Source organism: Diachasma alloeum, unplaced genomic scaffold (genome assembly GCF_001412515.2).
Source record: "Diachasma alloeum isolate Michigan unplaced genomic scaffold, Dall2.0 Dall_scaffold_00286, whole genome shotgun sequence".
In the NCBI taxonomy this organism is placed as follows: domain Eukaryota; kingdom Metazoa; phylum Arthropoda; class Insecta; order Hymenoptera; family Braconidae; genus Diachasma; species Diachasma alloeum.
The window spans coordinates 1,243,303-1,262,818 of record NW_021680425.1 but is presented as its reverse complement, the minus strand read 5'-3'; the positions used below and the strand labels follow the sequence as shown (position 1 = coordinate 1,262,818).

The following is a 19,516-nucleotide window of genomic DNA, read 5'->3' as shown; positions in this document are numbered from 1 at the left end:
AAATTTTTTATTCTTGTCGTATAACAATGCAAAAATCAAATCACATGTTAATGAACGTATAAAATTTGTTTAATTGGTCCCAAAAATAATACAATAACATTTTCACTAATGATAAAACCAAAGTTAATGATTGATCAGAAAAATGGCACTACGATTAATACAAAGAGGAAGATATCTACCACAACAATCGAATTTTCCTAGAAAATAAGTTATATAAAATTATTATATAGTCATATAAATTTTCTCTGTAAAATCATTACGCATTCTTTGGCTTGAGCATACAAACTCATTAATGTTCTCATTATTCCAATAAATTAATAACTCAATGTGACCACCAATCGAAACAATGTACAACGGTCTACACTCGTATTTTATTCCCCTAAAAGGCCTTGAAAGTATCTCAGCATTGCGTTTTCTTAAGTCCATCTAATCTTCATTCATAATTATTGAAAAGAAGTTCAATTGTCATTATCACGTAGCACATTGACATATCTCATTAAGTCAATTAGATTCAAAATGTCATGTCGGAACTATTACTCTTGTGCGTAACATCGAATAACCACCGGACGGTAACAATCATCGTTATTTACATCTAAAAGGTGACGTTAATATGCAGAGGGAAAAAATTACGCTACCGAAAAAATTACGTAAAATCGAAAAAAGTCTCTTGATGAATTTTCCTGAAGCTTAATTGCTAAATCATTCAGATGAGGGATCGTTCCTTCAAGAAATTCTATTAATCCCATTCGTTTCAGAATAAAAAGCCATCAGTGAAAAATTTACAAGAGGTCTGAAAAAATTTGTTTTGCAACATAAACAAACAAATATTTTCGAAGCAATAGAATTGTTTACCACAATTAGGAGACTATTTCCTAGATAATTTATACATCTGCATGAAATGTATTCGATCAAATGACTTCGAACTTCCCGCCCCGAAGATATTCTCAAAATAATCAGTATAAAAGAAGTCAAAAGACCTCAGTATTCCCTAAAAAATCCATTAATCTCCCAAATATTAACTTTCCGAGCCAAAAACCCTTCTCCAATACATTCTAAACAAAACGTAATTTTTTCCCCCTGAATAATCCGAATTAGAGCACGTAGAGAACAATGAAAGGCAATTGTACAAAAATAAAGTACATTGTTAATACGTAATGGCACATCGCCGTTACCTAATGAACGATTACTTTCAAGTTATATAAAAATTACGTATAAAAACACGTGTCAGATGGCAATAAATGTCCCGTAAAAAGTTATCCAAAAACATTGATAATTCTAATTGTCAGGCGGTTGATGAGTCGTGCATGATGCTTCCCTCATCCAGGTGCTTTATTTTATGCTTGAGTGGGCGTTTGGGCTTGGGGGGTGGAGTGGGTGGCTTGACAGGGCTCTCAATGAAGCCCTGATCGTAGTCCTCAGGGTCATTCTCGTTGCTGTCGCACGAGGGGGGCATTGAGTTCTCCTGAGGAAGACTGCAATAATCAGCTTCCCTCATCTTCAATGGCAGAGGTGGTGGGGGATCGTCCTCAGAGGCTGTACTATCGGTTGTCCCCACACTGTCTCTATTCTTCCTGATGTCCTCCTGACCATTCAAATTTCTCAGGTAATAACCCTGCGATTGGCCTGACCATCTGCTGCTTATCCTGCGTTCCTTCTCGACTTCAGAGCGCAGGGGACGAGAGGGGGTGAGCTCCTGACGAAGCTCGAATACTGGGGGAGTCGTCACTGGTGATGATGTTGACAGAACGGGGGACGTCACTGGGGGGCTTGTGGGCACTTCTGGAGTCGTGTACCACTGGGATGTCGATTCCTTCAGGTCTTTGCCGATTGTTGCGTCCGATTTTCTCGAGTTCCTGCGTTTTGAATCCTTCTTCTTACTCGTTCCTGTACCGGAAGTGCCCAACGCCTTGTGGAGGGACGTGGAGGAGAGTATGTGAGAGCGAACTGAACTGTTTCTGAAAAAGAGGAATAGGTTTTTGGTCGTTAGACGTCGTAATTGGGGGGAAATGGTGGAAATGAAGGTGGTGAGCCCGCAATTGATGGATTTATGTTGTCTTAAGATGGGAAAGATCTGCGGATCTTTCATGCCAGGGTTAATCCAGGGTTTGCATGATTTTTTTTCTTTGCGTTAATGATGAGAGATTAATTCAAAGGGTTTTTTAAATTGGGTTCAGCTGCTTCATTTGTCCTTATCTTTCGGAATCAAAGGAGAATATTTTCTTAATGTTTTACGTTTAGTTTTGAAATTCATGATTGCATTTGTGAAATAATATTAACCGTCTTGAAATGGAGTTCTTGTAATTGGTAGGGAAACGGTGGAAGCAAATGCGGTAAGTTCGAAATTGATGGATTTATGTTTTTTGGTTAATGGGGATATGTTTTTATGTTTTTATGGAATGGAGAAGATCTTTAGATCTTTCATGGCAAAGTTAATTCCGGGCTTGGATGAATTTTTTTTCGATTGAGTATAGTTTCTCGATTATTCCTCATTTTTTGGAATCAACAGAAAATACTTTCTCAATGTTTTACATCAAATTTTTGTATTCATGAGTTTATTAGTGAAAAAACACAGTCGGGAGACAGTCGGGAAACAATATTATTTCATTAATGATAGTTGCTGATTATTAGGCATTCGTTATCAGGAGAAAAATCAGATGAGAAGATGAGAAAAAACAGAGATAAAAAAAGTCGGGCGTAGAGTTTCATTCACAAGCATCTGGAGAATGTCCATTTTGGTTTCGATTTCTTTGATTTATCATTTTACCTTGTTAAAGTGACGTTTTGTACACCCGCGTTATTTGTACTGTTGTTAAAATTGAATGTTGCGAACGACTTGAGTGTCGCAACTTGTGATCTCGTTAGGGAAGATACTCTGGACCGCACACCGGAACTAAATCACAAAATGGTAAATAAAAAAGCGACATGAGGGATTTAGTGGATAGCCCGAGTGTTCTCTCATCCAGGGAAATTGGCCAAAAATTATGAGAAAATGATTTGATGAATGCGATGATGATTGTTCACTTACTCAGATGTGCTTATGATGCTGGTGCTGTCCGAGAGCCTATGGAAGTCCCCTCTATTGTGCGGATGCTTTCTCATAGTTACTGGTTGAGTCATAGCTTCAATTTGTAGATCACACGTCTATAATACGAATTAAAGAGTCATTTTGAATGGGAATTGATCGAAATGGGTGGGAAATTTATTCACAGCAGGGATCTCCATCAATCGTTGAATTATTGATATTATATAATCTAAATTTTGAATTCACTATTGATTAAACAAATTCTGAATTTTATAAAATGACTTTCGATTAACCAAATAATCGTCAATCCTCCGAGCGCAATTATTGATTGATAGCATAAGTCAGAGTTTGAATATTTAGTTCATGATCAATCTAAAAATTTTAAAATTGTTGAGAAATATTAACCAATTGACTAATTCAACGTTTAACTTTATTAAAAATTTATGATTATGCCGATGTCTGAATGATGAAGAATTTATCCAGAAATCGATTTCATGCCTAAAAGAATAATTTCAATCATTTATTTATAAACAACGAATGTTTAAAAAAAATAATAATTCTGTGCAAAATATGGTTTGAATGACGCTGTATACTCATGTTTTTTTTTCAAATTTTTGTCACGCAATTTAATTGACAAATTTGATGATTGAAAATAAAAAATACTTGGATATCCTTCAAAATGGACAGAGGATTAGTTCTGAAGACCTTTTTGTGTCGTTCACTTTTCTCTACAAAAAAAAACGAAGACATTTTCCGAAACGTTTTTTACTACAGGATTTTCCACAAAACAGCCCCATACTTCTCTCCTTCCTCTCCTCAACTCTTCCCCCACGAAAAAAATAATTAACTCACCCTTTTCCCATATTTAGCTTCCACCTGTGTCCTCATAGCCACAAAGCACTGCTCCAGCCTCTGATGAAAGGGTGCAAGTTCCACAGGAGCCCTCGTTTTATGGAGATGAACTCCCACCCCGAGCAAGGGAATCTGCTCAGCAATCAAGCTCTCCAGCTTCAGTAAATCCGCACTCTCCTGCGGATGTGTCTCCTTATACCCCTGATTGAGAAAAGCCTTCTCATAATTATCAATGCCCCCCATAACTGCAGGATCCAGAATCCCATTGAGCTTCATGCTGAACGGATTCAACGGAAGACTTGAATCTGACTTGTGCGCTATAATAAGATCCCTGAGTGCAGTATTGGTGGCCTCCATCGTCTCTATGGCATTCCTCAGAGGACTAACGAAATAAGTATCACTAGACACGACTGGGAACCACCTCAGTACCCCAGGAAGGGGATGACTCGTGCATAATACTGTTCTCTCCAGCCAAAGCGAAGCAAACTCATTATTACTATTACTACTGGCTTTAGAATCACGACTACTTCCATCTGAATTTTCTTTCTCTAAACTCCCGTGGCTGTTGATCGATGAGGTATCTCTTTTGGGTGCCGGACGGGAGAATCTGAACCTCTGGACATCATTGACCCTGTGATACCTGTTGTAATTTCAATAGTAGTCAAAATAAATGTGAAAAATCATTTGAAGGAAGATGACAATTAATTACCCAAACGAATTTGATAGAAAATCCATTGTCGAAGAAATTCTATGGTTTTTTTTCTGCGCAAATTTCCATTCAAATTTATTCCACTTTACCATACGGTCCTTAATTGAGATTAAATAGAAAAAACTCAGATTTTAATTTTTCTATAGGAATTATCCTCCTAAGAAATTTTAAGGTTTTTCCGTTGTTTTTTGTGCCTCATTAAAAACGATTCAAGAGAAATTGATTTGCAAATCAAACAGGATCTTTTTTTATTAATTTTTTTCATATGATATGGATACCCATACATTTTTATCGTGGCATCACTGATCTTTTTCCCATGAGATGAGCCATTTGTTAGTTACTTTCAAATAAATAAATTGAAGAGTTACATTTGAATAATGTGAAAAAATGAGCTATACAATTTAAAATCGAAATTATTGATACGATTTTAATTAGATTTTTTTTGAAATTTTTCGTAGAAACCAAAGAGGAAATAAAATATTCATAACAATTAACTCTATCCAAGCGTCTAATCACTTGATTTTCATTAAAAGTAAATTATTTTTAATAATTCATAGCAACCACCTCGAACAACATCCTGGAACTATTAATTGACCTTCAGTAAAAAAATTCCAATTAATTAAATAATCCTACAAACCATTTTTCTATCAAACGATTTTGACAGAAAATCCTACCAGTTTGTCTGCAAGAGAAAAACCAACAACTCTTGTTTGAGCTAAAAAAATAGCTATTTGAAAATTTCCAAAAATCAAATTGTTTTTATTTTCAATAAACTTGAGGAATCCTATTGGAATAATATGAAAAAATAAGTTATATGCCTTAAAATCAAAATTATTGTCACAACTTTCCTAAAATAACATGTTAAACAATCCTATAAACCATTTCTCCATAGAACCAAAAAATCCCTGCATACCTCAAAACAGCTTCAGCAGTGACAGGCTTCCCACTGAGCCGGTGCCTCTTCTCATCCATCACAGGGTCCACCTTATTGATCTGCACATACTGGCTATTGGACTCCATGATGTCATCAGTGGGTGGTGACAGCCTGTTCATCTTCTCGACATTGGGCAACTGGTTCAACGTCCTCGAGCAGAAATCACTGAGCCTCTCGTACTCCTTCCCCCTGTAGATGAACACCTTGTTCTGCAGGAAGGGCGGGTGTCCCCGTCCATAGTAAGCAACCCTGAAGTACTCGGGCTCCGGCCTGAACTGCTTAACAATCGCGTCGTAGAATTCGGCCATTCGTTTCAGCAGGACAGATAACTGGAGGTAATCATAAGTCTCCTCCTCGTACTGGGCCACGAGCTCTTTGCAGACCCCCAGGGCGCACTCCCACATCTTCCCTTTGTCGAAGTAGTCAATCATGTCGTTGTAGAGGGCCTCCTTGAGTTCTCTGTGAGTATTGCAGGATGGATAGCGGTTTGAACGGAGCAGAGGAGGCAGGGCCTGGTCACTCCAATCCAACAGTTGGGAATGAAGCTTCAGAGTGTACGCAGCTTCTGTATAATTGTCACACTCCAAGTGAAGCTCACACAACTTGTTGACGTACCTTATGTACATCTCCTTACGATTGATGTCTGAGTAAAACTCCAGGAGATTCACCGTGCACATCATGCGGTGCTCCTGGGACTCGGCATGAATGATGTCTCGATACTGGAGCAATCGCTCCATGAGTTTAGCCACAGTGTCCACGAATCTGAGTACAATTGACTGTCTTAAGTGGCGTTGATATTATCACAATTTTTTAAATTTATTGTTATCGAATTTTTAATCAATTTTACATTCTATTGTGTCATTCATGATTTCATTGGTGAAAAAATATTCATCCAATGATCGAATTGCTTGAGGTTTATTTATAATCAGAAACACTGGGCATAAATGAGGGTATTCTGAGTTTGACGTCAAAGTTAATTCAGGGCTGGCCTGAATTTTTGCTGATTCGGTGTAATAATTCAAAATGAATCAAAGGTTTTTTTCCAATGGGTTTACTATTTTATTAATTTTATTTTTGATTATTATTCACTTTGAAATTTGGGACGAAATGAGCTTAAGGGGAGAGTACTATTAGTTTTAAAAATCTACAAGTTTTCAAAAAAATTGTAGAACAACAATTGCGAAGTACTTTTTTAAAATTAAAACTCAGAATAACCAATTTTCTTTTCGTTTCAATAAAATATTGCATTAATCAGTGTGACTTCCGTTCTGCCCTCAAACTATTTTTATCTCAGGACTTCACTCAAAAGCTTTGAAATCAAATAAAATCTCACCTGAGGCCCTGATCTCTCAACTGCGCGTGGCCCTCGCACAATTCACCCATCACTTTGATCCACAGTGAACAGAACTGCTCGTCACCCCTTCCACCCTCCACCAGTATGTCCAGTTGAGCAATCATCTCATTCTCGTATTCATTGAAATTACCCCTCATGTGTTTTGGCTCGCGTTTTGTGTCTCCATAGCCCTCAGTGATGCGCGAGGAGTAGAATTCGCACTGCATCATGTCGAAGAAGATGGGAATTGTTGCTTTTCGAAGCTCTGATTCGGGAATGAGGGTCATCTCGAGGATTGGACCGACGAGCCCTGGGACGAAGAGGATCTTGTGGAGACCCAGGTTGAACCTGCAATGATTTCCTGAGGTTCGAATAATCTCGCCTAGAAACTCGACTTGATTTTAATTTGGGGACAACTGCGCTGGACATTTAATGGGGCAGTTGCCACGTCATTGAACAAAATAAATTAATGTTGAACAACAACATTCGTTTTTTGAATTTTTTCCATGCAACAAATGCGGAATTTTACTTTACTGGGATTGAATAAGGTCAATTAAATATACCACTAAAAAAATCGACGAAACTATCAGCAATTTTCAACTGTTGATATTCTCAAGTATCACTAGAAATTATTTTCATGAATTTTCCCTAAAGTCACTCTTTTCATGTGAATTTATGCATTTTCCATCAAGTTCCGAACGATCACATAAGGTGAATAAACTAATTAAAAATTATGACTACCGTTCAAAGTGTATCATCATTCAGCATTTTATCAGTTAAAAAAAGATTGAGATTTGCTCGAAAGTTCGTAATTTTTACTGAATGAAAAAAAGAATGAAAATCGGCTAAACTACCTTGAATATGAGCAATGTCTTGAAATGCGACGGGTTCAAATCATTCATCAAATTTCTTATTTATCTTATTTATCTCATTCAGGCCAGTTTGATTCCTCGCAGATTTATCAACTATTCCATTCAGTTATTGTTAATATTCGTTCATTTCATTCTTTATGTCAGCTATTCCATGATTTTTGATAATGTAAAATATCCCATTCGTTTTTTTAATTCAGCATTTTGAACCAATGGGTTTACTCCGCAGAAGAATAGTCATCATAATACGCAAGTGAAAGAATAATCGATCATTTGTATCAATATCTCATACATTTACTTAAATTTTTCTCAAGCATAAATCAATAGCCATAATTGCTCCTATGCTGAGTGTAATGAGGAAAAAATTTTCTCAACGTTTAATATCCCATTCTTATTGACCATAACTTTAATTATATAATTTTGTTACTATATATTCGAAACGATTTTATTGTTGGAATAAAAACAAACTTGCAAAATGTAAGAAAAAAAGAATATTCTACAAACCACATCGAGCGGATCTCGAAGGCTGTCTCCCGACGCATGTCATTATAGCGGGTCACTATGCGGTTGCGTTTCGAGGGGGTAAAGTTCTCGAGTTGGAGGGGGGGCTGGGTCAGGAAGGCTATTGCACAGTGGAAGAAGTTGGACCAGGCTTGGTGCTCAAAATCCTTGAAGTAGTAGTCGCGGATTGTGCCGGAGAAGAAACGAAGGCATTTCAGGATGACACTGTTTTGAAGCATTATCATCTCACTCCAGTCCGGGGGGAAGACAGGTGTTGAGACTAGGTCCTTGAAGACTTGGAGGATCTCCATTAGGAAGTCCAGAAGATCGAAGGCCGTCGCGAAGTGGTTGGTGTAGATCTCGTAGTGATGTGGAGTCATTTGTCTGGAGAAAGGTTTTGAGTCAAACTTTTCACTTCAGCATTTTCATGACAATGGAGTCATTTTAATTTTTTTGTGACAAAGTTCCTTAGTAAGAAAAGAAAGTATTGCATTTTTTTGCAAAAGGATTTTTGTTTCCTCCAAAGGTTTTCAATAAAAAAAAGTAAATAAATTTTTTTAACAAATGGGAACGAAAATAATTACAATTCGTATTTAATTTTACCTGAATATCGAAAGCATCACGGAAACTAAATTTCCCACGAGTGGATTCTCCCTGTCCATGGGAATAACAGTTTGTATAACAGTTCTTAAAGCTGTCATCATGATTTCCTTGACATCAGAGACAGTGGATCCCACGTCCTTCCTGAATGTGAGTTCGAGAATATCCGACAGTATCTTCACGCACAACTCCACCTGTGGATTGAATTCATTCGCTTAAGAAAAATCCCACCCCAAGTCTGAGAATCAAAAAATTATCCAAAAAAACTCAAAAAGATGAAAAAAAAATGAAACGAAATGGATGAAAAAAATGAGGCAATGCGATTTTTGTAGATACTACATCACCATCAGGAAACTACCTCCTCAGAATAGCCACGATGTTGATTCAGCCGATGCCGATTCTCACCAAGGAGTCTAGCTACCTTAGCCACACTTTTTCCAGGCGTACTTGACAGTCCCTTTAATACGCCGATTACACCAAAACCAAACCAAACCATAAAAAAATAATGTACAACAAACATAATCCCCGAGAAATGTTAATTTCATTTTGTCTATGTCTAGATGTGAAAGGAAGTGGTGAAGAGGGATAAATTGAAGTTTCCTTAATGATTTTGTAAATATGTATTACAAAAACTAGTGACTTTGTAGAAGTTTTCAAGGAAGTTGTCCGTATTCCGGAGAATTCTTTAGGAAAACAAAATATTCGCAAACTCATTTTGGAGTTCATATCAAAGATATCCTAGTGAGGACGGTCCTGCAATAATTTCCTTTTCCATAGATCATTCGTTTTTGGGGGTTTTCAATATAAAGAATTGGAAATTTTACTTGACTAGGATTATTAAGGATATCCAAGCATTTTTGCGTTTTAGATTCAACCATTTTCAATCATCAAATTGGTCAATTAAATTCATGAATATTCAGCGTCACTCACATTATATTTTGCACTGAATTATTATTTTTTCAACATTCGTTTTTTATAAATAAATAATTTAAATTATTTAAACGTTCGGAAAACTTAGTTTTTAGATATGAAATCAATTTCTGGTAAAATTCTGAATATGAAGAAATTTCTTACGGTTCTGAAAAAAAAAATCTTTATGGTGGAAAATGAGCAATGGGCAAAAAATGGGCAATGAGTCAAAAAGGGTGTGAATTTAAATTCAATTGAAGACCAAATCGTCCATGAAATTCCTTATTCATATTAAAAATTCATGATAATCAAGTTTTTAAAGTTAATGACACTAAACTCATCCCTTCTCCACCACCTCACATCGCCCTCCAAAAATAATCTCCCTGCATTACTGAAACCATGCATAACGTGCGCTCGAATGAAGAAGGTACCAGCATAAATGCATGCGATTAATTACTACTGACTGAATGCAAAAACTTGTTAATAACTGCATAAACTCCAAAAGAAAAAGATATAAAAAAATTAAAAACCCCATCAACTGAGGGACGCCAATCATCCTCACCTCCTCCTTGGCGGCGAGCAGATCCCTGACAAGAACCGTGATCTTGGGCAGAAGAATCCCTCTGCAGTCCACATTGAGAAACAGGGGACTATGAACAATATCATTAACAGTCATCATCTTCTGCTTGGTCAGCCTCCCAGGTGGCAGTGTCATGAGTAACTCCGTTAGAATGACACTCAACTGCTTGCCACTGTACACAAGCAACAAATGGGGAATAGTCGTGGGAAAGTATTTCAGACAAGCCCCTTGCACCAGCAGCGTCCCATCTGTCTCGTGCCTCATAAGATCAACGATGGACTTCAGCAAATCTGTTAAAGTCTGTGAGAATTCCTCTTCATTCTGCCCCAGCTCAGTAAACAACATCCTCGATTCCACAATAAACCTGTGGGAATTTGAACAAGAATTAAAGGTTTTTTGATAAGTACGTACCCCAGTTGTTCACGTGAATGAAACGTCTTCACTTGTATCAAGAAACCCGTGGCTCGAAAATTGACCAGAGGAAAATATCTTACACTGAGAAAGAAAAAACTTTGGTCAAGAGAATTTATATTTGTCCCAAAGACGAGGATAATTTATTTATGACAAACGATAAATTTCTCAAACCAAGTTTAGTTGAATCAATGTATTGAGTAGTTTTCAAATATTTTAGTAAATATGTTAGTGCAAAGCCACTTGACTGGTTCGAGAAGTCGCTCTCTTGTTGTGAACGAATTTTCTCAGTGTGAGATAATTTCTTCTTCAAGAAAAGATGTACTTTTCAAACTTGTTTTTTTTTACTGCAGTAGAAGATTGAGTTATCAATGTATAATACAGATATTTAGGAAATCGAAATGAGAATGAGAATTAATTTAAAGCCACTATACAACTAATGAATGAAACAAGATAAAAGGTATAAAAGCGAATTCACATGGATCCTCATATTTGTAATAGATAAATAACTTGAAGAATGACATTCAAATAATTTAAAGAGAATTAAACAATTTTATGAAAGTATCGATACGAATCATTATTCATTAAACCAGACAGATCCAATCTCTCAGTTACGTTAAGTCTGGATTTTAATCCGGAAACGAGTTATTGTTGTAGAAAAGATGTCAACGAACTCTTCTCATTAAATTCAACATAAAAAAGATCTCTTGACATTTTGAGATCTGAATAATTTCAAATGCAACAAAACTTTGCAAACCTTATGGCTTAAAAATGGAAAAGAAATGATTCTTGGGATCAGGGAGAAAAAAATCTTTTTAGTGAGGGTCGTTTTATGTCCAGACAAAAATGTGTTCATCAAAAATTCAATGAGTTATTAAGATTAAAAAGAAAACCCATAACTGTCCAGTTTCCCCCATTCGCCCCTAAAAAAAATACCTAAAAGTTTAATAACAAACCTCATACAATACTGCAAACTCTTCATAGTCTTCAGCAGGTCCCTCTCCTGTCCATCACTCGACTGGCAACTGGCGCCATCAATCCTCTTCCTCAGTACAGCAATGAGCTTCTTGTACGCCAGAGTAGCCGAAAAGCTCTCCGATATATACAAATCCAAAACAGGCTGAAAGTGCTGATACTTTCTGTCGGAAACGAGTCCAATGATATACAAAATACACTCGAACACCATATCATCGTAATAATCACAGTCAGAGTTGCTCATGAGAATATTGAAGAGGGCATCAAGCACGTCCTGCAGGAACTTAACAACCTCCTCCCCATCGACCTTCATCAACGCAGCCAGCGACTCCTTGAGATCCGTGGGTTTGCTCGCCCAGTTGAGCAGCCCCAGCAGGTCAACGTTCTGGGTCAATTTGGTGGAGCAGACATTAGTCGACAACAAAAAGCTGTCCTTGGACGAAAGACTCAAATGCCCAATCCCCGGCTTCTTCTCAGCACTTAATTCCACTAATTCAGCACGAGTGGATGGCAGCTTAAAGTACGATATGTCATTCTCCTCGTACTTCTTATTATCTATCTTATACACTAGCAATTCATGCTGTGTGTCTTGCAGGGTCGTTCCATTACGCTGCATAAGGCGCACGTAGCTCAACGCAAATGGCTTTTCAGACTTGTCCTTGGCCTCGTTTGAACTGCGATGCTTGAATGTGAATTTCAAGTGAGCCTGCTTGAACTCCTCTATTGGCACAGCTATCTTGAAGGTCTCGCACCAGTGAGGCTTGTCCTCGTGATAGTATATGACACTGTGGTACTCGTTTATCGATGGTGCACCTCCGCCCAGAGTCATCACACCAGGAATGGGGAGACCCTGGTCATTGCAGACCTTCACCGTTACCTCCACGTTTTTGTCGGTGGATTTGGAGCCTTTACTGAATTCTCCGGAGACCAGGGTGAGGTAGAGGTCGTTCCTCACGTCACCGGGGAGGATCACCTCTGGGAAACCCATCTTTCTGGCTATTGCTACGTTACCCAGCACCAGGTGGGGGTACTCGTCACGAACTTGTTTAGTGTCTCCTCTCAGGAGCTTCAGGCTTGCCCACAGCCCTTGGCCTCCCACTGGGGCTCCGTTGCCCCCAGTGGACGAGTTCTTCAGGGTTCCTGTTTCCTTTTGCGCCAGGATTCGACGAAGTGTTCCATCTAGACTTTCTTTCTCGCAGTGGACGAAGGGAATGAAGTGGTGGTGTTCAACGTCACCCTCGAGCTTTCCTGTGTAATTAGGTACACTTTTTTGTGACGTTTCTTCTGAATAATTTCATTTTTTAAAAACTATACATCTGATGATGTAAAATTTTGTCACAATAAATTGTATTTTTTTTCCCATTGATTCAGTCAAGTTTCAGAATTTTTATCGTTTTCTTCACAAGTGTTAATTTGCTTTTCAATTTTATCCTGCACAATGCATCTGAACAATTTAAAGTTTTTACAGATTTTTTTAAAATCAAATTTACGCAATCTTTATTTTTAGTGGATGAACAGCGTTAATTCTTGCAAGAGTTTTATTTCAATTGTTGTTATTGAAAAATGTGGCAACACTAATAATTATTCAGTGCGATATTGATTATTGTTACGTATATCCGAGTTATTACATTAATATTGTGAGGTAAGAGAGGGTTTGATAACACGTGTAACCGTGATGTATTTTACAGGATGAGGTAGGAGGGAAATCGGGATTATTATATTGAGCTCCGTTAATTACCATCAATGTCATTAATGAAAATACCTGAAATGACATGAAATTTGAAACTCTCGTTTTGTAAAAATACAATAAAAACCCCAGATAGTTTGAGCTCATTATTAGACGTGGTAGTTATTTTCAAGGGATGATTTAGTGAAAAAACCAATCGTTCTTGAGTAAAAAACGAATTTGATTTAAATCGATGGACGATACCATCGCTGACTCCAACTTATCATATTTCCTGGCAAAATATAGAATTTGCGGTGAGAAAACCGGCTATCCTTGAGAGAAATCCAGTTTGAGAACCCTTGGAAATTAATCACCCGTCTAATAACAATAACTGAAATATCAATTAATATTTTTCTTGTTCACATTTTCTGTGACCCAAACCCAAACCCATAGAAAATAGCTTGTTATACTACACCTGTAATGTAGAGGGTTATGTCCATGGCAGCAACTCCGAAGGGTCTTCTCATATTGTCGACACTGGATTTGTTCTTGTGGTTTGTTTGCGGAACGATTGATGATCTCCTGTGGTCTATCTCCTTCGCCTCCATCCCGCCGACTCGGATGACGTAGCAGACGAGGTAGACTTTGTCCCTGGAGAGGTCCCTCGAGCCCAAGTCTGTGAACAGCACTCGGAGGTTGTGGAGTTGATCGATGTCTCTGGCGAGGCCCTCCTTGCTCCAGGAGACCACGTAGTTCTCGGTGATCGCTCGGTTCTTCTGGCCGTCGTAGAGCGTCAGGAGGAGCTCCACGTCCTCAGACATCTTGCAGACGAAATTTCGGACACTGACGAAGAAGATGTGGGAGTACACTGGGACCTGGGGCTTCGTCGGTTTCTTCTTGGTCTCGGTGGCTGCTCTGCGGATCCTCTCGGCAGCTGTCTCGTGGTGGTAGTAGAGCTGGATTGTACTGGTGTCCTCTGGGTGCAGGATGTTGCCGTGATCGTCGCGGACCACCATGTCCAGGCCGAGCAGCTGGTTCCCTGTGTCGATTCGAGCGGTTGCTAAACGCTTCATGTCTTTTAACTCGTCCACGGTCAGGGTGCCACTCAGAATTTTTGATCTGTTGCCGAGCAGCTCCAGCATCTGCTGGTGGACCATTTTGAAGTTCTCGGAGTTCGTCTGGAAGGGAATTGCGAAAGGTTCACGCAGGAAAAAAATTGTAGTCGAACGAAATTGCGGGAATGGTATGTGGGATTTCTTTCGGTTAGTTTTGTGCCCATTCTATTGATTTTTTCTTTTGGAATTTGGGTCGACAGAATTGTTGCATTTTACGTTATTTTGTATAGTCCACACGGTTTTACAATGATAATTTTTTGATAATTTTTTATTGTGATCATTGTGATTTTCTGTTGCAGTAGGTTCGTTGCAACCAAACGAAGTTTTTAGAAAAACAAGTCACAAAATCGCAAGTTTGTGATAATCGATTTTTAACATGAAAAACTTGATTTCTTCGTTTGTTTGCAATAAACATGTCGCGAAATACACAGTGTGAAGCTTTCGTGGTATTGTCAATGAAAAATACCGCCTCTTATCTATGAATTTTTTTTTCAAATGAAGAAAAAAGAAAAATGAGAAAACAACGTAGAAAATTCACGACAAAAAAGCTGTAGAGCAAGATAAAATTTTACTGATTTTTTAATAAAATAATTCCTATTGGAAATTTAATATTAAAAAATACGCAGTAAAACTGCAGAATTCTTCAATAGAATCGACCAAAAACTGATGGCATTTTTAATGGGAGTTCACTAGAAATCCACAAGAACATTCGATCGAATTCGCTAGGTATTTCTATGAACTTGTTTCGGGTTGGGACAACAGGGATGATGATTCATCGAGCTAAGTTGATCTTCAACAAAATGTGGTATTTAATAATTGTTTTCAGAGAAATAAGACAGACTCTTCTTAACAAATTCAGAAATAAAAGAAAAGTCTCTTTACATTTAGAACAATATTATTTCATCTCGTGATGAGCGATTTTTACAGGGAAATTTCAAGAGACATTTCTTTGCTGGAAATATCAGCTGGCACAAAGGAAGGATGGAATTACATATCAGTAAAAAAAATATCGTATCTTTTTGGATATCGAATTATCTCGATACTGAATCATCTTGAAAAAAAATCACTACAAGGCGTTTCTTTTTCAAATTTAATCCGCTACAAGAAGGATCTCTCAGAATCTTCATTACACATCCTCATTTGTTTAAGGTAAATCGTCTTGATAATGAAAGATACTAGTGGAAAATGGTGAAGAATATCGATTATTTCTGAAATGGATGCATAATGAATCTGCGTAAACGTTGAATTCTCGATTCGACAGCAATTAAATTCAGTATCGAAGTGGTAAAACGGTACAAGTCAATTTTGACTATTGACCAGTTTTCAATGAATATCTCGGAATCTAAGGGAGATAGCAAAATTTTTAATATAACCGTTTTTGTAGAGCCGATTGAGAGCTACAAAACATCTAATTACAAAAATTTCGCTATCTCCCTTAGATTCGGAAATATTCCTCAAAAACTCAACTGTGAGATAAGTTGGCTTGAACCGTTTTACCACTTCGCTACTGAATGGCGTTGAATGAAGTTGATTTCGTAAATATAATTGGAATTACCATATTTTAAGAAAAATGTCAAAGGAAGTTTTTCTGTTGACACCCTTAGACACATCTGTGGATGACAGAGACATTCGCAAAATAATCGGTGATAGTGCTATGGAAACATCTACTCTAACTTCTCCACTCAGTTAATGAGGAAGAGGGTGAGGGAGTATTACCGAACTATTGACAATATTTACCACGTATAAATGCTTCCAGTGGTGACCCCATTCCCTCAATACACTCGTTATCTCGTGCATTAGGGCTTCCATGCTACTCGACTGGGGAAGAATGCGTGCATAGGACTTGGGGAATATTCCCCTGGTTCCCTTGTACTTCGCACAACCGTAGTACCAATCGTCGGTTTCTTCCAGTATCTGCACGACATCACCCACCAAGAGGTGCAGCCGGTGTGGACCATCTTGCCGATAGTTGTATATGGCTGTTGAAGAAAGCCACGAAAATTCATGATTTTTACGAACGAGAGATCAATGTCTGAGCTAATTTTCATAAAAATCACGAAAATCTATTTTCAGTATTTCGAGACATCTCACTATTCAGAGAAGTAATTTGACAATTTGTGTATTTACGGTGGTGTAAAATGACAGATCTAGCTGTGGTTTTGCAATAATTATAACACGAAACTATTCAATTTATCTACAAATTGAGTTTTTGTTTAATATTTGAGAATGGGAGACATGGGGATTACAAAAATCATTCATCAAATACACGACCGATATCGGAACATCTATGGAACATGAATAGTATATTGTGTAGCAAGGTGCACATGCTATTTTTTATAATGGCTCCGCTTCGCTCCGCGTCCGTGAATCTCTGCCTACGGCCGTCATGTTTATTCACCTTGCCATCGACTGGTTGACCGGAAAAATTTGAGAAAAATTGAATTCGTCAATTCAAGTATCTGGGAAATTCTAGTATTTTTTTCCAATATTGTATCCTTAATTCTGGGAGAAAAAAAATGATTTCCAACAGGTGAACAATTTTTTCCCGTGTTAAATGAAATTGACTGTTGCGCGACGTTGCTGGGAACTCGCTAAACGCGCCCGGGAAGTGTAGAGTGGATTCGGCAACGCTGGAGCCTAAATAACACGGCGGCACTCTCCCGCGAAGGTGACTAAAGTCGCATTTTCCCGTCAGGTGACCAGACTAGGGTTAAAAGAGTCGTGCCCGCATGCAGAATCACCACTCGAGCCGAAGGCGAGGGTAAGCACGTGGGTAAGGGTCCTTTATTTTACCTCCCGTGGTCAAGACGTCATTTTCCGTCACGGCATAGGCGCAAAGTCAGGTTTCCCACCCGCGAAGCGATGTGGATGTGCACTTTGCGCTCGCTGAGGCGGAAAATTGATTGTGAACGATTTTGTTAGAGATAAAGAAATTGAGCCACGTGATGTGCACCAAATTGTAACGTAGAATAAGTCAATTCAACTTCAGTGCAATTTTTTGGTGAATATTTAGGAATTGAAGGGCAATTGAATAATCTTCCTGATAATCCCGATAAGCTACCATAATAATTTTCCCGATGTTAACATATGACAATTGAAGACAAACACAAAAATCATTTGTGTAAGGCATCAATATTTAAACATCTACCACCACAAAAATTGAACCCAAAAAGTATCAGCTTTTATACGTCCCATGATAGTAAAAAAATTCTTGTCATCACCCATTTCGTTATTTCTACACTAGAAAAAAGTACTGTCTACAACGAAGGAATGCATGCAGCCGCGTATAATTCACAAAAAATCATAGAAGGAAATTGGCTCAATTCATCTCCAAATCAAGTCTTCCTTATCAATATCTCTAATTTGAAGCAAAATAGCCTAATTTCCACTATGATTTGCTTCATAAACAAGACCAAGAACTCCAAAAAATCCTCTATCTCTCAATTCAGAAATATCTCGAAAATCAATAACGAAAAAGAGCAAATAATCTACTTCAATTGTCAAATTAACAACACCACAAAAATAAACAATTTCTTGTTATCTCCTAATTCGTTATTTCTAGATCAGAAAAAAGTACTGTTAACTATTCTACAACGAATGAATGAATGTAGCTGCATAATTCACACAAAATCATAGAAGGAAATGACTCAATTCATCTCCAAACAAGTCTTCCTCGTCAATATCTCTAATTTGAAACAAAATAGCAGAATCTTCCCTATTTTTTTTCTAAACAAGACCAAAAACTCTAAAAAATCCTCTATCTCCTCTAAATCAAGATATCTCAAGAGATATCTCCAAATTGATAACTGAAAAGGTAATCTACTTCAATTGTGAAATTAAAAATACCACAAAAATAAACAATTTCTTGTTATCTCCTAATTCGTTATTTCTAGATCAGAAAAAAGTACTGTTAACTATTCTACAACGAATGAATGAATGTAGCTGCATAATTCACACAAAATCATAGAAGGAAATGACTCAATTCATCTCCGAACAAGTCTTCCTCGTCAATATCTCTAATTTGAAACAAAATAGCAGAATCTTCCCTATTTTTTTCTAAACAAGACCAAGAACTCTAAAAAATCCTCTATCTCCTCTAAATCAAGACATCTCAAGAGATATCTCCAAATTGATAACTGAAAAAGTAATCTACTTCAATTATCAAATTAAAAATACCAAAAAAATAAACAATTTCTCAGCATGTCCCAATGCGTTATTTCTACATAAGAAAAAAGTCCTGTCAACTATTCTACAACAAATAAATGACTTTACCCATCAAATTCACCCAAAATCATAAATCAAGATGACTCAATTCACCTCCAAATCAATCGTTTTTCATCAATATTTCCAACTTCCACCGAAATAGCAGAATATCCACCGGGATTTTCTCAATAAACCCTCCCAACACCACCAAAAAACCTCTTCCTCCCCAATCCAAAATAATTTCCAAACCGTCATCAAGACCGCAGTCTCCCTCAGTAAACACCCAATCTCCCACCTCCCCAGCATGATTACCACCTCTCCGATCCCCCCAAATGACTGTCATCCTCCCAATTATCACCTCCACACCCGACAATCCCCCATCACCCAAGACCCCCTTCGGCCACCCTCATCCCCCTCGAGCCATCAAGCACCGAGGACTTCCCTTCGAGACACCACCCAGGATGTCGAACGACACACTCACAATCCACCACAGATTCATCCTCCTCACCATTAACCTATATATACCCTTCTAATCTCAATGCACTCACCCACGGCTAGATGCTGGCTGAATTCTTTCCACACCATTGTCACAATCACCATCAGCTATGCCACCTCATCTAACCTCAATCCCTCGATCACCCCAGCACTGGAAATTAATCTCCCCGATTGAACGAAAATATTTTTATTAATTCCGCGCATCTAAACAGTAACAGGCCTCCACGGTAAAAAGTGGACGCTCGTAGCGCTGTCTCGAGCATTTGGCACCGAGTGCCTTCGAGTAAAAATGCCTAGCGTACTCCACACCAACACTATTGCACACACACACGGACAGATGTT

At 37.9% G+C, this 19,516-nt stretch overlaps 1 protein-coding gene across 3 annotated transcripts; it reads right to left on the bottom strand.

The window, feature by feature from the left end:
* Positions 1–47: 47 nt before the first annotated feature.
* LOC107038669 (dedicator of cytokinesis protein 1) lies at positions 48–19,503 on the bottom strand. Of its 3 annotated transcripts, XM_015257892.1 has the most exons (14): positions 19,228–19,503; positions 16,214–16,455; positions 13,837–14,539; positions 11,677–12,943; positions 10,292–10,673; positions 9,179–9,277; positions 8,824–9,014; positions 8,224–8,604; positions 6,851–7,198; positions 5,497–6,279; positions 3,875–4,514; positions 3,026–3,141; positions 2,765–2,890; positions 48–1,955 (listed from the first exon to the last, which is right to left on the bottom strand). In XM_015257892.1, the coding sequence occupies exons 1-14, from the start codon at positions 19,277–19,279 to the stop codon at positions 1,283–1,285; spliced, it is 6,003 nt and encodes a 2,000-aa protein (XP_015113378.1). In that variant the 5' UTR covers positions 19,280–19,503; the 3' UTR covers positions 48–1,282. The 3 variants fall into 3 exon arrangements, with proteins under 3 accessions (XP_015113378.1, XP_015113380.1, XP_015113379.1); XM_015257894.1 differs by lacking the exon at positions 2,765–2,890; XM_015257893.1 differs by lacking the exon at positions 9,179–9,277.
* Between the last annotated feature and the right edge of the window lie 13 nt (positions 19,504–19,516).

What these genes read in the sequence shown, in the direction of transcription:
- LOC107038669 (XM_015257892.1), bottom strand. Translation starts at nt 19,279, where the DNA reads ATGGTGATTGTGACAATGGTGTGGAAAGAATTCAGCCAGCATCTAGCC. An exon ending in GTGATGCTTTCGATATTCAG is followed by an intron (nt 8,605 to 8,823) that starts GTAAAATTAAAT and finishes ACCTTTCTCCAG; the next exon opens with ACAAATGACTCCACATCACT. An exon ending in TTGAGAGATCAGGGCCTCAG is followed by an intron (nt 6,280 to 6,850) that starts GTGAGATTTTAT and finishes AATTGTACTCAG; the next exon opens with ATTCGTGGACACTGTGGCTA.